Consider the following 17225-nt stretch of genomic DNA (forward strand, 5'->3'; position numbering starts at 1 on the left):
AAACTATATTCCATAAACAATATCTTGAAGACAGAGTCACTGAGGTTACAGGAGTCCTCTGACAAATGATAACCTCGTGTTGACACAGCAGACACTTCACCCTGTAGTCCTACTTCAGGATGTCAAGGTTTGAGGCAGTGGCTCATTTATAAGACAGGAAATATAGGAAAACAGAAAGCTCCTCAGGCTTTATTACAACTGGGGTCAGTGCCTGAGCTCACATAGGCAGGTCATCTTGACCTTCTTCAGAACAGGAATGATTCATGAATAAAGTAAAGTAGGTTAGGATGTCATTTAGGGATAGATGGCAACTGATTAAATGTCAGTGTGACCATGTCATAGCATTAAGAATATTTCACAGGTGGAGCAAAGGCATAAAAACGCATGTGTTTTTTTATGTGTTGTTTTTTCTGCTGTAACGTTATGTGAGAGAACATGATGCTAGGGGACAAATCATTTTGCCATCAGGCAGCTCCACAGAGAGAAAACAGTCTGTATTAAAAAGATTAAATTCTCTCTGTTTGATACACAACCTCTATAAAATTCATACATGTGAAATATTTCATTGAAAAGAACCATTCTTTTTAACATGTGGTTCTAATGAATAGAAATTCAGGAGGATATTCTCTACAGTTTTATGAAGGAGATCAGTTATTTCTGAATAAAAGTAGGCCCAAATTCCAATGATAAACAATATCTATTGGATTGGATCTGTTGGGGAAGAGTGCTTGCTGGAAAACACCCAGGTGGACAATAATGCAGCACATCTCCCTTTCTTGCCTTGGCATAGAAGCTAAGACAGGAAGGTTTTATACAACCAAAGCTGGCTGAGCTGGAACAGTTTCCTAAAACACTGTAAGTGAATCATTATACAGTCATTATACCATGAAAGGTGATAATTCTACATTACTTTTATTACTGAGGTCATTCTGAGTGGTGTGCTGCCCTGGACTACATTATGTTGAGAGGTGTCTCTTAACATTTTATCCACTCGAACCTTTCTCTATATATACAAAGGGGGCAAAACATTAGAAACACATTTTCAATACAGTGTACACAAATGCAACACTCCTGGAACAACTACTACCTCGATAAGAGAGGAACACAAACTACGACTGTCAGCTGTGGGAGAGCACATCTGTTGTAGATTGAAATGTATGTTTGCAGTTACTTTCTGTGATCACCTTTGTATTGTTTAGTTCCTAGGGCAGTCAACTAAATCAATTAAGGCAACACAAGGGGTGCTGAGTTCTTTTGGTGCCCCTTGTGGAGCTACCAATATATTTTGTTGATTGGGGCCTTGTAGCTGTTTGTGGGTCTGTCTACAGTATCTTTTAAAAGCACCTGCCGTGACCCGGATTCGAACCGGGGTTGCTGCGGCCACAACGCAGAGTACTAACCACTATACGATCACGGCTGGTCAGGAGAACTGCCGTTTGTTAAGGTAAACACTCAAGCACATCACCACAAATTTTTATTGTAACAAAAACCTCAAAATATATGAATGACAGTTATCCTATAGTTGAACAGATGTTGATAGTAGGTCTATAACGATCCTTAATAAAAATCATTAAGTTCAGTTTAGTGAACTTCTATTTCATTCACTGAATATTGTCATGGGTCTGCCGTGACCCGGATTCGAACCGGGGTTGCTGCGGCCACAACGCAGAGTACTAACCACTACACGATCACGGCTGGCTATGTAGCCTGGTCTCTATGTAGTTATAGCCTAAAGATTGTATGAATCAAAGAAGTTAAAAATATTTTGTTGGGCAATAACAGTGTAGTAATCTGTCCCTTCTAACAAATTGCCTATGTTTGGTGCACATTAAATCTTATGTCAAAGAAATTATCGTTATAACTTCGTAAAACCGACTGCCGTGACCCGGATTCGAACCGGGGTTGCTGCGGCCACAACGCAGAGTACTAACCACTATACGATCACGGCTAGCCGTTCAACTTGATGACACGAACGTGAGAATAAGCAAAAGCACTAATGAAGTAGAGCTGTGAAAAAAAAGCCTGTAATGACTGTGTGAATTAAAGCAGCTTTATGCATTTGGTTAGGCAATAAAAAGGTTAAGGAATGAGGCGCATTTGATGCACATTTAAGCTTCTGCAGAAGGAATTGTTGTTATTGCTGCTAAATGTGAAATCCAAGAGCTTGATGTTGTGCGTCAAAGTAACAGAAAAGGTCTCGGAGGTGAAAAAAGAAAGTGGAGTTGGTTTATTGTCTCCATCCTCCATTAAAATGTCATTCACTCACTCTCGGCACATCAAGCTCAGTTAGTTGCTTGACACAGCTGTGGGTAGCCAGCCGTGATCATATAGTGGTTAGTACTCTGCGTTGTGGCCGCAGCAACCCCGGTTCGAATCCGGATCACGGCAGACCCATGACAATATTCAGTGAATGAAATAGACGTTCACTAAACTGAACTTAATGATTTTTATTAAGGATCGTTATAGACCTACTATCAACATCTGTTCAACTATAGGATAACTGTCATTCATATATTTTGAGGTTTTTGTTACAATAAAAATTTGTGGTGATGTGCTTGAGTGTTTACCTTAACAAACGGCAGTTCTCCCGACCAGCCGTGATCGTATAGTGGTTAGTACTCTGCGTTGTGGCCGCAGCAACCCCGGTTCGACTCCGGGTCACGGCAGCCAGATTTAAAACAGACATAGAATGATAAATCTTATCGTTAAAATGACCAGGAGTCTTCGGAGCAACGTTATTCTTCTATCATACCGTCATTATCTGTGCTCAAATACAAAGGTCTATGTTTATTCCTATTTTTCTACTTATGCAGTGCAGGGACAGAATAAATAACATATTTCAGTTTCACACTGATAAATAGGTTAAACTTGCAAATATAGAAATAACAATAAAAGTTGACAACAACAGATAGGACAGAGCAGAGGTACCAAGATGATCAAATGATGATCAATGAGCATCTGGCAGCTTTATGCGTTTCTTAGGAAATTTGACAAGAACATGGAGTTTGCTTTGAAAAGCAGCCTCTCAAATCGAAATCCCACGTAAAATACGACATCCCAACACCCAGGTGTGTAGCCAGCCGTGATCGTATAGTGGTTAGTACTCTGCGTTGTGGCCGCAGCAACCCCGGTTCGAATCCGGGTCACGGCAGCAAGTTTTGTACTGACCTATACATAACAAGCCCTAAATAAATCCGTGCAAAAGACACTTTCATCGTAAACTTTCAGCTGTACCAGCAGATACTGATATCACCCCAAAATAAACACTATCTGGGTTTCTTGCATTAACTGATTGAGTGGACTGCCTTGTAATTAAATAATATATAGGCTATCATGAAGAATAATTGCAAAGATGGTGGTGAGGCAAAAGTTTTTATATAGTTTAAGCAACAATTCCACAGCAAATTAATGCATTCAGAAACTTACATAAATAAAAATACAAAACAAAAATGTGAAAACATGAAAGCGAACGGCCCATTTTAATAATATTTATAATCTTTTCATGTTATTATTCATGCATTAATGCACATAGACCTAACCACAGCAGCTGGTAAGTAAGGGCCTAACCCTAATTCAATGACCTGAGTGTATAATAATATAGAATAGGTTATTGGTTAAATATATTCTACATTAACAATGTGAAGAGTAGCTTATAAGTACAGCTTTATAGTAAATGGAGGCTACTGGAGCGTCCAAAATGTAGGTGGACCCAGTTTAATGTACTAAAAACCTTTGAAATGATGAGTGTTTTGTTGATACTGAACATTATTCAGTGTATAAACCAGAATCACTTTATTATTCTTATACATGTTTAATATTATAATTTGTAATAGCTGTTTATTTGGACTAAATCACTGTTAGAGCATAGTCTTTCTACGGTAGTTCGATGACGTGAAGTCTCGCGTTAGTACCGAACAAATCCCGTCCAAGAAAACAACCAGGAAATGAATGGCGGAAATATAGATCCACCTCACGTTTAAGACTATCAGTTTTTTTGGAGATAGTTGTTTGTGCTCAGTGGCGATGTCAGGCAGCAGATGTTTGGCTAAAATCGTTGAAGGGATTTGAAGGAACGATGTTGTCGCGTTTAACAACCGGACAGAAGCAGTAAAGTCAATGGACGAGTAGCAGCCAATGATCCAGCTGAGAGTGTCCTGACAGCTTGTCAGATTGAACACCGGTGGGTCTGACTCTAAGGTCTGAATTTCACTCTTATTGCATGCCATATATGCTGTATAAGATGAGGTTTTAAAAAAAATACGTATAAAACCGTCGAGATCGAGTCTTAACATTGAAATAAAAGCTGCAAATAAGTGCGACTGGAAGGTTTGTGTCAGTGTCAGCCTGTTCACTTGTCATCTAACATTGATGTATCTAGATGTGTGGCCCAGAAGAACAGATTTTCCATCTGCAATACCCTATACCTATCGAAAGACTTTATAAATAAATGGTCTCAAAAGGATTACAGTGAAAAACACAAAGATATTTAGTTTGATTTCAGAAAACAGAAAGAAAAGCAGGAAATCGTGAAAAGCTCCAATCAATGAAAGTTTGTCTTTGTATTAATGACTACAGCTATAAATATATATATATATATATATATATCCACTACAAGTAAAAAAAAACAAACATCCCACTGTACATTAATCCTCTATGACTCGTCACTCACAGACATATGGCCCTGTTCCTCGGCTAGCTGAGTGAGTCAACAAGCCAAGTCAAGCAACATGTTTCTGAAAACATCGTTCACCACCCTGATCGTGGGGGTGTTTGTGGTGTACGTGCTCCACACCTGCTGGGTGATGTATGGGATTGTGTACACTAAGCCCTGCGACAGCCCCAGAGGAGATAACTGCATCACACCCTTCTTGGCAGGCAATCCGAAGCTACAGGTCAGTAACGTGGTTGGATATGTGGTGGATTGATCGGTTTTGATTCCAGTGTGTTTCTCTGCAGTTGTTTGTGTTTGGTTTTATTGGCATCTAGGGAAAGAGGCCAGTAGTATACTGTAGAAATCTAATATTCTCTTTAATGTCTCTGTGTGTATACAGCTAAGTATCTACACTGCACTGCAGTCCAATGCTGAGGGAGGACATACCCTGATCCACAAAGAGGAAAAGTTTGATGTCAACAGCAAGTTTGAGAGGTTCGTGGTGCTCCCACTTCTTAGTCTCTTCTTAGATTTTTCCCAGAATAGAGAGTTTAGTGCTGCAATTAGTCTGGGTAATGAATTGTTCTCAGATCTGAAAAGACAGATTGAAAGCAGTAAAATACCTGATGAATACTGAACTTTAATGAGCCTCAATGTGTTAATGCATTATTCAAATTACTTGACATAATTAAATTTGCTACGCACTAAAACAGATGTTAAATGTGCTTCAGTGCAGCCATTACTAAAAAATTATGTAATTCACAATTATGTCTAAATTTATTATAACAAGGAAATTATATTGGAGAACTTTAGACAAGTTTTAAGATCTTGGAGCTTGATATTTTCTGTTTTCAGGCCATGACACGTTTTAAAGAAATGTCTGAAAAAATGCGCACACAAGCATCCACAAGCCCTAAAACACAGTATAGCCATAATAAAATGGATTCTGTTCATCCTGTTTCCTCTTTCTCTTCTTCCTACAGGATTGTAAATGTGTCCCTTCCTAAGAAGACCCGTAATAATGGAACTTTATATGCACTGATATTTGTCCATCAAGCTGGTGTCTCTCCGTGGCAGGATCCACGCCAGATCCACTTGGTTGCTCAGCTCACCACATACATGGTCCCTAAACCACCTGAAATCTCCCTGATATCTGGAGAGGATCAAACACAGGTATTGTGTTTGGAAATAATCAGGTTTTCTTAATAAACATGGGAACAAGCTGCGTGAGGAGCTGACGGTTATTTCATCAGGGGGATCTTTAAGTACAAACAGAGGGTTTGCACAAGAAGGTAAAACAGCAGTTTTCCTGATGTGTGAAAATTTTAATTAAAGAAAATGTCTCTGTGATTAGGTGTGCAAACCTTCTTACATTTCTAGATTCTATAACTATCAGTAATATATTGTTATATACGGTGTGTATTTAATCATTATAGGTATGAAACAGTTTAATTTTAGAGTAAAGTTCTTCCTTATGTACTTGTCATGTACGTGATCACACAGGGTGAGAAGGAAGAAGCCCAGCAGAGGAAACGACGTGACGTGAACCCAGCAGCAGGGGGTGGAGCCGGCAGTGGACCCACTTCCACATCAGATCACCCAGTTTCCCACTGGCGTTCCCGCCTGACACTTAACATTGTCAGTGACCTCTTCCTATTCGACAGAGAATACCTGCCTAATGATGTCCACAGATACCTCAGAGTGTAAGATGATGAACAAACAAGCACACAAATGAAAAGCATTTTACAAACTACCTGAAATACTAAATACAAAATATATTGGTAGATTTTGCCATGTAGACCTGTGTAGACATGTTCCCTAAGCAGAAAAATGCTGATTTCTCAGTCGGTATTAGTGAAGGGTTTTGCAGACTACAAACTGGATCAGTGGATGTTTTATTTGTGTCAATGTTTCAGATTTCAAAATGGTAAGAAGATGGTTTATCTACCTCTGCTGTTTGTTGATGAGCTCAGCAACCGGGTCAAGGACCTTGTGGTAAGTTTTCATTTATAAAACAAATGTTATGTAATATACCCCAACTGACTGTCTGGTGGTTTTCCATTGGCAGGTTTTAAATGGAGATTTTTCGTTTCTGATAGTCATTTTATCTTTTTTTTTTTTTTTTTAAGACAAAAATGCAACCATGTATTTAGAAACTGAATGGTTCAAGGCTCGGGTCATGATCCAGACCCTTTGCTGATTTGTTTTTACCGACCTCAGACATGAATTGCTTTGTGCCTCTGATTCATATAAAACTATGAAAAACTGACATTTTTTTGTTTTGTGTGTGCTTGTGTAGGAGATCAACAGTACCTCTGTGGAGCTCCCTCTGACCATTTCCTATGACTCCATCTCTCTGGGAAGACTACGATTCTGGATCCACATGCAAGACGCCGTTTTCTCCCTGCAGCAGTTTGGTTTGTTGCTTACACTTGCACACAGAAACACAATTCTCTTTAGAAGTGATGCACTCTTAATACCATGTACATTTGTCCATCTGGTCCATCTGTCATCCTGTACTGTATGTGTCAGGTTTCACAGAGAAGGATGCTGATGAGATTAAAGGGATCTTTGTGGATACCAACCTGTACTTCCTGGCTCTGACCTTCTTTGTAGCTGCCTTCCATGTGAGTCTCAATGTAGAGCTCTACACCTTATGACACTAAAAGAGAATAAAACTGAATCAGATTTACAGGATCTCATTTCAAGTTAAAGTTTTCTTATTTTTTTCCTTATTTTGGATTTCAAACATACAATATAACACCTCAATAATAAAAAGACAAAGGACAACTGAGGTCTATCGATAATAATATATTGGCATGGAACTGATGTTTCAACAAATTTCACTGGTTTTAAGAAATCTTATTTTAACTTTTTTTTGCTTTTTTTTTTTTATTTTTTTTAGCTCCTCTTTGACTTCCTGGCCTTCAAAAATGACATCAGCTTCTGGAAGCAGAAAAAAAGCATGGTGGGAATGTCCAGTAAAGCAGGTAGGCAACTCAGAAACTACCTCAATACACAATTCCAACCAATGAAAACACCATGTTGGACAGAAAACAATTGCTAAATAGATGAAAAAGTTGAGAAAGTCTACTGAACACTATGCATATGAGTAAATAACTGGTATTTGTGCGTTTTTCTTCTTCCAGTGCTGTGGCGATGTTTCAGCACCATAGTGATTTTCCTCTATTTGTTTGATGAGCAAACCAGTCTGCTTGTTCTCATTCCTGCTGGGATTGGCTCTCTCATTGAAGTAAGTACACATATACTGGAAAATGAAAATGTGATGAGTCTAGCATTTTGTTTTGCTTAAAAGTTTTTTTGCCCGACACTTTTAGTCTTTTCCTAATTTGTGCTAAGCTCCCTGTAGCGGAATGAGACATTTTTCTTGTTTATTTAAAAAAAAAACAAAAAAAAACAGCAGTTGTAACAAAAGTGGTCTACTCTTAGTGTTTGATTCATGCATTATATTTTGTGATTTGTAAATGGTCTGTTTGTTGCAGGTATGGAAAGTGAAAAAGGCCTTTAAAATTCATGTTTTTTGGAAAGGTGGCAAACCAACATTCCTGGTAGAGTGACATCAATTCCCTTCTAAATATATGTTGTTTTTTTGTTTTGTTTTATCGTTTTAGTTGTAATAGTTTCTACTGAATTATTTGTGGATTGAAGTAAAAGCACATGGGACATACATTTTGTAAGAGGTAACAAACCTTGTTTTGTCACAATGTGCTAATTGTATTTTTTTGTGGCAGTTTGGAAAATTAGATGAATCAGAGAGGAGAACAGAAGAGTACGACACTCTGGTAAGACAAATACGTTCACGCAAATGTGGACAATTAACCATATTTTCTACAATGACTAAGCATATAAGCAAATCTAACCGTCACATGCCTTGTGTTTCTCTGTAGGCCATGAAGTATCTCTCATACCTCCTTTACCCGCTGTGTATTGGAGGAGCTGTTTATGCTCTGATATTCCTTAGATATAAAAGGTATGCATCATAATAAGCACAGTTTTTAACTACACAATTATTAATAAATAGATTATTATGCTCATGTGTCTAACTCTGCCTGTCCTGATTATCTCTGTCTCCCTGTCGTAGCTGGTACTCATGGGTGATCAACAGTTTGGTGAATGGTAAGCTAATACACCTTTTGAGCTAATAAATTAATGAATACGTTATAAACCATGTCAGAATTCCTATATGTTTACTTCATGTTCTTGTTACATTGCTTTTTCCTATTTCATCTATAATAATCGACATGTTCTTTAATCATCACAGGAGTATATGCGTTTGGCTTCCTCTTCATGCTTCCTCAACTATTCGTGAACTACAAGGTCAGTCAACCACACATACTGTTATGTTTCAGAATATTTTAAATATGGGGGATGGAATAAATGTAAGTGCATTCAGAGTCACATGGTTTCTGATGGAGACAAAAGAGTGACATTGGCAAACAAAAATAAGCTGAGGCCAGTAAGACTGCGCATAGTGCAGATATTTCTTCGAATTCTAGGAAGCAACAAAATCACTGAAGCACTATGATGTAATGTTGGACTTTTAAATATTCATCTAATCTATTGTGTTCTATTCTTCATTAAACAGCTGAAATCTGTGGCCCACCTACCCTGGAAAGCCTTTATGTACAAGGTGAGAACACAAATTCAGATTGGCAGCCAGATGAAAAATTCTTGTTTTGTCAAAGGTGTTTGACATTCACTAATTTTACTTAATTCATTTAACATTGATAATTACTAGAGTTTTTAATTTATCTTTTATATATATGATATATATATATATATATTATATATATATATGATTTATTTTGGCTTTTGATTAATGAAGGATATATTAGTTCTTTTTTGAGAATATTAATTGATATTAATTTATCATTACCAGGCATTTAATACCTTCATCGATGATGTGTTTGCCTTCATCATCACCATGCCAACATCTCATAGACTGGCCTGTTTTAGAGATGACGTTGTGTTCCTCATTTACCTCTACCAGAGATGGTACATAGACACACACACACACACACTGTCATTTGAAAAGTCACCAGCAAAACATACTCAGCAACTGTCTAATCTGAGTCTCTGCCTCTGTTCCTCCCCAGGCTCTACCCAGTGGACAAGACAAGAGTGAATGAATATGGGGTTTCTTATGATGAAAGACCTAAAGGGAAGAAACACAAGGACTAGAGAGGAGAGACAAAATGTTGGCTTCCATGATATGGTATCTGCAGGTGTTGTCTTCTGTCCAGTGGTTTCCACTGATCTCATCTGGTATCAGCTAAACTGGTTTAATGGTCCAGATGCACCTGGATAGAATGAACTAAATGGAACAGGTGCATCAACATCTGTGGTTCTTGACTTTTTACCCTGACCCAAAGTGCAAAGTGTTGAAAGTTCAACATCTGCTTTTTGCAGTTTGGAAATGTTTTGTTTTCTAATGTGTGACCAGTAGGGAGGATTAATAAGCTTAATCTATAACCCTATTCAAGGTGATGCAACAAGCAGGAAAAATCTGTGACTGGTGACAGCGGCCGACAGCCTGCTCCCAACCTACTTGAGTCTAATGCTCAGTTTGATATGAAAGACTACTCTGAATACTACGGATAATTTTGGTGGCAAATTCACACATTCTCAGGCCCCAAATTCTGCTCTTCCTTTTTATCAAACATCACATCAGTACACAAAACCAGCCACCTTTATTTTCTGGTGGCATGACTCATTCTGTTAACATCACTGGTTGTCTACTTTATGCCTGATTTCTTGCTTTGGCTCTGCAAATACAGTGCATCTAGGAACTATAAAATAAGAGCCGCTTGGCTCAATTGTTAGGTTCCATTCATGAAAACTATATAATCCAGCTCCAAAACATATCACAACCAGGACTGACTGATGATTGAAAGTCAAGTTTTCATGTCAACACTAGATACCTGTGAGACTACAGAGGGCTAAAGACTAAATACAGCACTACTGTATAGCCAATGAATTTTGGTTTCAATATTGTAATAGTGACTAACATGAGGCATTCATCGTTTGCTTTTTCAGACATTTTTTTATTATTATTACATGTCTGATTCATCTCTGCCCTCGGAACAATCTGTTTCCCAGTGTAATTATAATTTTAGCTTTAATGTTAAAGCGAAAGCTGTTTACAAGTCAAAAACTGGTAACTGGGATAAAATGACAGCTCCATTAGGCAAAGATGCACAGTAGCTAAATATAAGAGGATGTATTGTTAAAATTGAATATTATTGATGCAGAATTTGAGTGCTTTTTCTAGAATTCTGTAAAATTACGTTAATTATCTTGACCATCACCACCTAAAACAAAAAAATCTATTAACAATTTGCAAAAGTTACATTATAGTTAACATTTTAAATGGGACAAATTCCACAAATTTCCAAATCATCACTTTAATTTTAATGGTTTTCTGTACTGGTGTACTTTTCACCTATGCATATGAATCAGACTGATAGAAGCCGAGTAGAAGGAATTGATTTGTTGCCATAGAAACAGGGATAAGTTGCCTGAAGTTCGAAATCCTGCTCTGTCCTCATGTTGAATGATACTTTTCACACTGTACGACACAGGAGGGTACCAGTGAAAGCCATACTGTCATTCCCATCTATTCTGGTTGTGTAGTTTTACCTGCTCAAGTATTTTTTAACATATCAGGGCCAAGAAAGTCTGTTAGTGCCAAATGAGAGCATGATTCTTTGAATTATTTGTGAGCTTTGTATGTTCACCATAAATGGTCCATCTGGTGGTTTAACTAGACACTGACATTGTTGGGGAAAAAAGTAAATGGTGAGACTTGAGGAAAGTATTACCACATCTGAATTTATAGTCACATTTTGAGTTATCTGCCATAGTTCTATTATTTTCTGTTTTAAATTGAAAGACTCTGAATTGGCCTGTCAAGATACATTACATCAGTGCGCAAAGATCGGAGTTTTATTTCTTGTGTAGGCAGAAGAGATTTGTGTCTTGTAATTGTTTTACCTATTGTAATGTTTGTGTTTTTGATTGAGAAGAAATAAAATTGACTGACTGAACATGGCATTTGCGGCAGATTTCAAACCTTTGGGCGTTTTTTTCTTCTCTACATGAACATAAAACAACTTTGATTCTAAGTGATAACAGCACGCAGGCTTGCAAGTTACATATATTTTTAGTGCACAGACTAACATTTGTTGTTCAAATTTTCAGACGTTTGTGTGGTATTACAGCAAGCTTACTTTATGCATACATTTTATTTCTGGGCTGAAACAAATGTTTTAATACTTAAAAGCAAATAATCACTGATATAAAAAGTGACGTTTATATCTGCGGCAAATGGACAAATGTCATGTTTCATATAATTTAGTAGAAAATATATTTATGATTAGAGAAACAAAGTGGGAGCTGCTCAAGTGTTGAAATGAAAGCGAATCAAGTTTAATACGCATACGCATCTCGTTACTTTGTGTGCGTGCTGACGTATGAGTCACGCATCCCTGACGCAAAGTATATATTCGCAGCTCCCGCCCTCCCCCTTTCCTTTTCCGCTGTAGGAAGTTAACGTGCCTAAGGTGCTTGGTCCTTCAACTGAAGCTAAGGCCCGCAATCCGGCGACTAGCACCGTCAAATTTAGGCATCCGACGCCGCAGATCTAAAATCTAACATCTACAATGGCTTCTGTATCCGAGCTCGCCTGTATTTACTCCGCTCTGATCCTCCACGACGATGAGGTCACCGTCACCGTAAGTGTCCCGGCTTGTCCCCGCAGCTCACATCTCATAAGCGGCTGCTCAAGAGTATCGAACAGATGTAACACAATCAAAATAACGTAACTGAGAAAGTGAGGACGCTGATAACCTACGGGTGTAAAATGGCTTTAAATGTGTGTTTAAGCGCAGGAACCAAAACAGTCTTTCTACCGGCCAAAATGGCGGTAACGTTACTTGTTTGCATCATTAGGCCACATGTGTCGTATCAGGACAGCTCACGTCTGTGGTTCGAGACCCATGACCTGCATCTACAACATGTGGCTGTTGGGTGTTTTCACTCGCTGTTCATCTCAAGTAACGTTATCTCTAAACATCTGAGTTGCTACTTCAGTGACAGGTGCTAGCTAATGCTAAGCTAATGAAACTGTAACAGCGCACCACGTTCTTACGAGGATTACAACGGTATAAATGTAGTCACTTACAATGCGTCACTACGTTTTTTTTTAAAATAGGTTATGTTTTGTCCGATTTACTCATCCGGACGCTTCAGTTGCTGTGTAACTTTACACTATCCTGGTAGTTTTGGTACACGTGGGTGCAGCATGACATCAGTGTGAGTGAAAACTGCACTAATTTCTGGGAACGAGTATTTGTAACAATCACTGTTTTGTGTCTGTGCAGGAGGACAAGCTGATTGCTCTGATCAAGGCTGCTGGAGTCACTGTGGAGCCTTTCTGGCCAAGTCTCTTTGCCAAGGTGAGGGAAATAATGTGACAAACTGTGACATGCAGGATTTAAATGTGGTCTGTGCTCTTTTCTTAAATATTTTCAGTAACTCTGGGTCTACACTAATCATCTTTAGTTTAGTGTTAAGCATTTAGTTATCCAGGATTGTCCGTCACCCACAAGAGAACAAACCTGTAAAAGACATGACACTGACCACTGAATGTTTTGCGCTTTAGGCTCTGTCCAGCATCGACATCGGCAGTCTGATCTGCAATGTTGGAGCTGGAGGTGGTGCTCCTGCTGGAGCCCCAGCTGCTGGAGTGACTGCTGCTGCAGGAGAGGCACCAGGTAACTAGCCATTTCATATTTTGTAATTTAGAGGTGCTTTATTTGAAGTGAACTTAAATTTGTCATTTTTACTAAACCAACATTATAGACTGACACTGGCTTTTGAAATGTGATGCTGCCTACCCTGTAAATAATTGATCACAGCTTTGTGGCCATGTGTCAGTTGTTAGAAATCTCCTAATGCTTGAATACATGTATAACTATAAACTATATTTTATAAAGTATAACTTTTTAAAATCATACATCATCCTGTTGCCCCTGCAGCCAAGGAGGAAGAGAAGAAAGAGGAGAAGAAGGAAGAGTCCGAGGAGTCAGATGACGACATGGGCTTCGGTCTCTTTGATTAAAACAGCTGTTTTTGTAACAAAACAATAAAAATACAGAAAACATGAGTTGCTTGTCTGACTTCATGACTGACGAAAACTAACTTCAGGACCCTTTTATGATTTGTGATGATTTCAATCCTATATGTAACTGTTTGTCCACCTGCCTGTGAGAAGCAGGCAACCTGATGAGCTCAGTTTGAAGAGGGAGAGCTCTGGACAAGCTTTAAATTGGAGGTTATCTCACACTTGTTTTATCAGATGCTTGTGAATATTAAGACTGTGAGTAAGAAGTAAATGGACATGAGTGCTGAGGTCAACAGGAAGATGATTGAGAGCTGATTCTGAAGTTTTAGTATTTTAGACTCAAAAGGTTATTTCAGGACAAAAGGCCATATTTTCCTAAAGTGTAGGCAGACAGACATAACTGCCTCTACGAGAAGCATCAGGGACTATGGAAGAAACATTACCAAGCTGAGGAACCTAAAACCTGAAGTGCCAACATAGAGCTTGACAAACATCACGAATAATATAAATACAGGTTTCATTTAAGTTACATATTGTACATGAAGCCGCTGCATGGTCTATAAAAATTATTGCTCCTACTATTAAGTTTGTTGTCCATCTGTAGGAACTTTCGTCTGAAACATCGAGGCGCCTTCTTTATTGGAGGACGTTTACTTAAACACATGCAGGGTCTTTTAATATTACTGTCGACGTTAGATGACGGAGCTGCTTAACCTTTTACGGATATGGTTACGGGTTTGAGCTGCTGGAAACTAACGCTACGGTTTCGTTTTTAACAAAATACGAGAAATACACTTAAAAAAAAATGGTTATCGTACCCAAGCAAGAGTGAATACATTTCAACAGACTCGGCTAAATACTATAAGCATAAGTTTCCGTAGTGTAGTGGTTATCACGTTCGCCTCACACGCGAAAGGTCCCCGGTTCGAAACCGGGCGGAAACATCGTTTTCACTTTTTGAAGTTTTACTGTCCAAAATGCTAAACAGTAGGTAAAACATTTACAAACTTAATAAGAATGATATAAAAATAAATTATAAAACAAACTAGCATGGGGGTTTCATCTAATTAGAAAATTAACGTTAACTTTATGCTTCTCTTTTTTGCTGCTATCCAGCGACAACAAGACAAAATGTCGAATTTCATGACTGAAAACGACACCTGAACGCTTTACCTGGATGCAGGACAGTAGGTAGTCCACCGGCAATTGTTGGGACCCCAAGGAAATAAAGTCGAAACAAACAAAAAAAAAAAAATCTGTCTTCCTGTCCATTTATCCACTTGTGTCCACAGCTGCAGTTAATCACAGTTAATTACCTATAAGATAAACACCTGGGAAAGGAGCAGCAATTCAATAAAAAAATGTTATTTAAAAAAATGAATCTATTAACCTTTAAAAGCTCAGGAAAGATAAGTTTTATTTCACAATGATAACAGTGTTTTATTTGCTTAGTTTAGCAACTGTACATGTGACTCCTTCCTGAGAATACTGCTCACCTGAGGGGAGAGGGAACAGCGGAATGGAGAGAGAACTGGAGGAGCAGAGAAGAAAACAGGGCTGATGGAGGGATGGGTAAGAGAAGGACAAATGGAAATCAGGCAGTGAAAGAGCAGGAGGAGGAAAAGTGGCATAAATAAATTCACAGGAGGGATGTAGAAATATAGGGAAGGAAAAACAGGAAGACTGACAGAAGAGAGATGAGGAGCAAATCATGTTGGATTTAAACATTTTAAATTATTAAGCCCATGAACAACTCAGGTTATCACCCCCAAACCCACTATAAACAAAAACATTCTTGAGTGTTTCCTGGGTGTGTATTTCTCACTAGTTTTAAGTTGCAACTATACAGACAGAAATTGTCAAACCATAAGTAGTGAGGCCCATTTACCTTTAAATCCAGTCAGTTGGTTATGAAACAGAAATACCTGAATAAAAAAACAATTTTAACAATAAATTCTAAATATACCTTTAAGAAAAAGACGTAATTTACTTAGTTGGAAAATCCAACACTAGGTCAACTTAACCAATGGAAATGTGTCAGTGAGGGTGTAAGTGATATCTTGCACTGCATATTCTTGACATTTATGTGAAGATAAATATGAAAGAACAAACCAAAACATGACTGATGCAACAACACAATCTGACATTAAATACAAACTAACTATTGACATTTTAATTAGAAGAATTAAACTAAACTTGCTAAACTTGTGGATTTTCTGAGTTAAGCACTATCAGCATTTCGAGGGAAATGTGCCTTGTTTTGTCTTGTGCAGTTCATTTGACAGAGCTGCTTAATATATAATTAGCACCTTCACTGCAACTTAAAACAACCGCTCTTCCCCTTTTCACCCTCCTGTCCCCTCACCCTACCCCATTCATCCCTCCACTCTGTTCACCAACAGGTTTCAGAAACGTGTTAAAAATATAGCTTCTTTGTATATTTACTACGTAGTTAACTTAAAAAGTGGCCTGTGTCAGTTTTTGTATTTTTCCATAAAAAGGCATTCAGTTTCTTCTCAAACTAGCTTTCATGTTTCATTTTTATGCCATTTCTTGATGCCTGAGCTAAAGAGATCTGTGGAGAGGAAGATGAAAAACAGATGTAAATGGGACATTTATGAGCAGCTGTCCTGTGAATCATTAGTTTTTGCTCACAATTTTCAAGAGAAAGACTGAAAAACTGACAGACATACTGTAAGAGTCAAGGCTGAAAAATAGTAATATATATAATAATTAATAATGATATAAAAGCATGGTTAAACAACAACATTATCAAATCATCTTCATTATCCTCCTCATTCTGGCTCTTCAGTTCCAGTTGTTACATCCTGCATATGTGGAGTGTATTAGTCTTGTGTTTATGTGGCACATTTTGGTGCATCCATCCACCAAAATGCCTCTGCAGTCCTTCAAACAAACCTCTGAAACCTCTGCTTGATTTGTTTTCTTTAAAAATGTAAATGTAGTAACAGATGATTTTTGAGGGTAAATGATAGGAGAGAAGAGTCTGGCTTAAAACAAAGTAAATATGCAACAACAGGACAAAACAACACAATATTGATCAAAAGATGGCTGTTGCCAGAGAGAAAAGGAAGCATTGAATGTTTGAAGGAGGCGAAGAGAGAGCTGATTGTTTGAGTCATGTCTGCTGTCCATCAGTTCATTTTGTCATCGATCCATCAGATATCCATCAAATCTCCTCTAAGAGATGGCTAAGAGATACTACACTCCGTTTCCATAGCAACAGAAACTCCTGGCCATGCTCCCGTCAGCCTTGACTGGAAACGTAACTAATGTGGGCGGGTCTGGGTGATCATCTTGAGTCGTGATTGGTCGATGACATCCAGCAAGTTCTTGGCGTCAACAGCGAGGGCGTGAGCTGCCATTAGCATCTGTTTCTTATAGTCCTTTTGTAAACTGTCCAGAAAA

At 38.2% G+C, this 17225-nt stretch overlaps 3 protein-coding genes and 6 non-coding genes across 17 annotated transcripts in view; 5 read left to right on the forward strand and 4 right to left on the reverse strand.

Annotated features, from left to right (window-relative positions):
* Positions 1-1345: 1345 nt before the first annotated feature.
* Positions 1346-1417, reverse strand: trnah-gug (transfer RNA histidin (anticodon GUG)). Its single transcript has one exon. It is a non-coding gene; the product is annotated as a tRNA-His (tRNA).
* Positions 1418-1623: 206 nt separating this feature from the next.
* trnah-gug (transfer RNA histidin (anticodon GUG)) lies at positions 1624-1695 on the reverse strand. The gene has a single exon. It is a non-coding gene; the product is annotated as a tRNA-His (tRNA).
* Positions 1696-1876: 181 nt separating this feature from the next.
* trnah-gug (transfer RNA histidin (anticodon GUG)) lies at positions 1877-1948 on the reverse strand. The gene has a single exon. It is a non-coding gene; the product is annotated as a tRNA-His (tRNA).
* Positions 1949-2594: 646 nt separating this feature from the next.
* Positions 2595-2666, forward strand: trnah-gug (transfer RNA histidin (anticodon GUG)). Its single transcript has one exon. It is a non-coding gene; the product is annotated as a tRNA-His (tRNA).
* Positions 2667-3079: 413 nt separating this feature from the next.
* Positions 3080-3151, forward strand: trnah-gug (transfer RNA histidin (anticodon GUG)). Its single transcript has one exon. It is a non-coding gene; the product is annotated as a tRNA-His (tRNA).
* A 778-nt stretch (positions 3152-3929) lies between these two features.
* clptm1l (CLPTM1 like) lies at positions 3930-11723 on the forward strand. Of its 2 annotated transcripts, none has more exons than XM_026300808.1 (18): positions 3930-4197; positions 4672-4892; positions 5052-5146; positions 5635-5824; positions 6155-6354; positions 6568-6646; positions 6951-7068; positions 7184-7278; positions 7557-7641; positions 7801-7904; positions 8155-8220; positions 8404-8454; positions 8560-8642; positions 8754-8788; positions 8934-8989; positions 9258-9302; positions 9552-9667; positions 9769-11723. In XM_026300808.1, the coding sequence occupies exons 2-18, from the start codon at positions 4728-4730 to the stop codon at positions 9851-9853; spliced, it is 1668 nt and encodes a 555-aa protein (XP_026156593.1). In that variant the 5' UTR covers positions 3930-4197; positions 4672-4727; the 3' UTR covers positions 9854-11723. The 2 variants fall into 2 exon arrangements, with proteins under 2 accessions (XP_026156593.1, XP_026156592.1); XM_026300807.1 differs by having other exon boundaries at positions 3930-4180.
* A 459-nt stretch (positions 11724-12182) lies between these two features.
* rplp1 (ribosomal protein lateral stalk subunit P1) lies at positions 12183-13838 on the forward strand. The gene is made up of 4 exons (XM_026300364.2): positions 12183-12405; positions 13054-13128; positions 13335-13446; positions 13711-13838. The coding sequence occupies exons 1-4, from the start codon at positions 12334-12336 to the stop codon at positions 13791-13793; spliced, it is 342 nt and encodes a 113-aa protein (XP_026156149.1). The 5' UTR covers positions 12183-12333; the 3' UTR covers positions 13794-13838.
* Positions 13839-14667: 829 nt separating this feature from the next.
* On the forward strand, positions 14668-14740 carry trnav-cac (transfer RNA valine (anticodon CAC)). The gene has a single exon. It is a non-coding gene; the product is annotated as a tRNA-Val (tRNA).
* An 890-nt stretch (positions 14741-15630) lies between these two features.
* ptk2aa (protein tyrosine kinase 2aa) overlaps positions 15631-17225 on the reverse strand; it is a 53571-nt gene continuing 51976 nt past the window's right edge. For all 8 annotated transcript variants that reach the window (XM_026301186.1, XM_026301187.1, XM_026301188.1 and 5 more), the window contains one exon: positions 15631-17213. In XM_026301186.1, coding sequence (XP_026156971.1) covers positions 17087-17213 — 127 coding nt within the window. In that variant the 3' untranslated portion in view covers positions 15631-17086. The remainder of the gene's footprint in view (positions 17214-17225) is intronic.

Source organism: Mastacembelus armatus, chromosome 11 (genome assembly GCF_900324485.2).
Source record: "Mastacembelus armatus chromosome 11, fMasArm1.2, whole genome shotgun sequence".
In the NCBI taxonomy this organism is placed as follows: domain Eukaryota; kingdom Metazoa; phylum Chordata; class Actinopteri; order Synbranchiformes; family Mastacembelidae; genus Mastacembelus; species Mastacembelus armatus.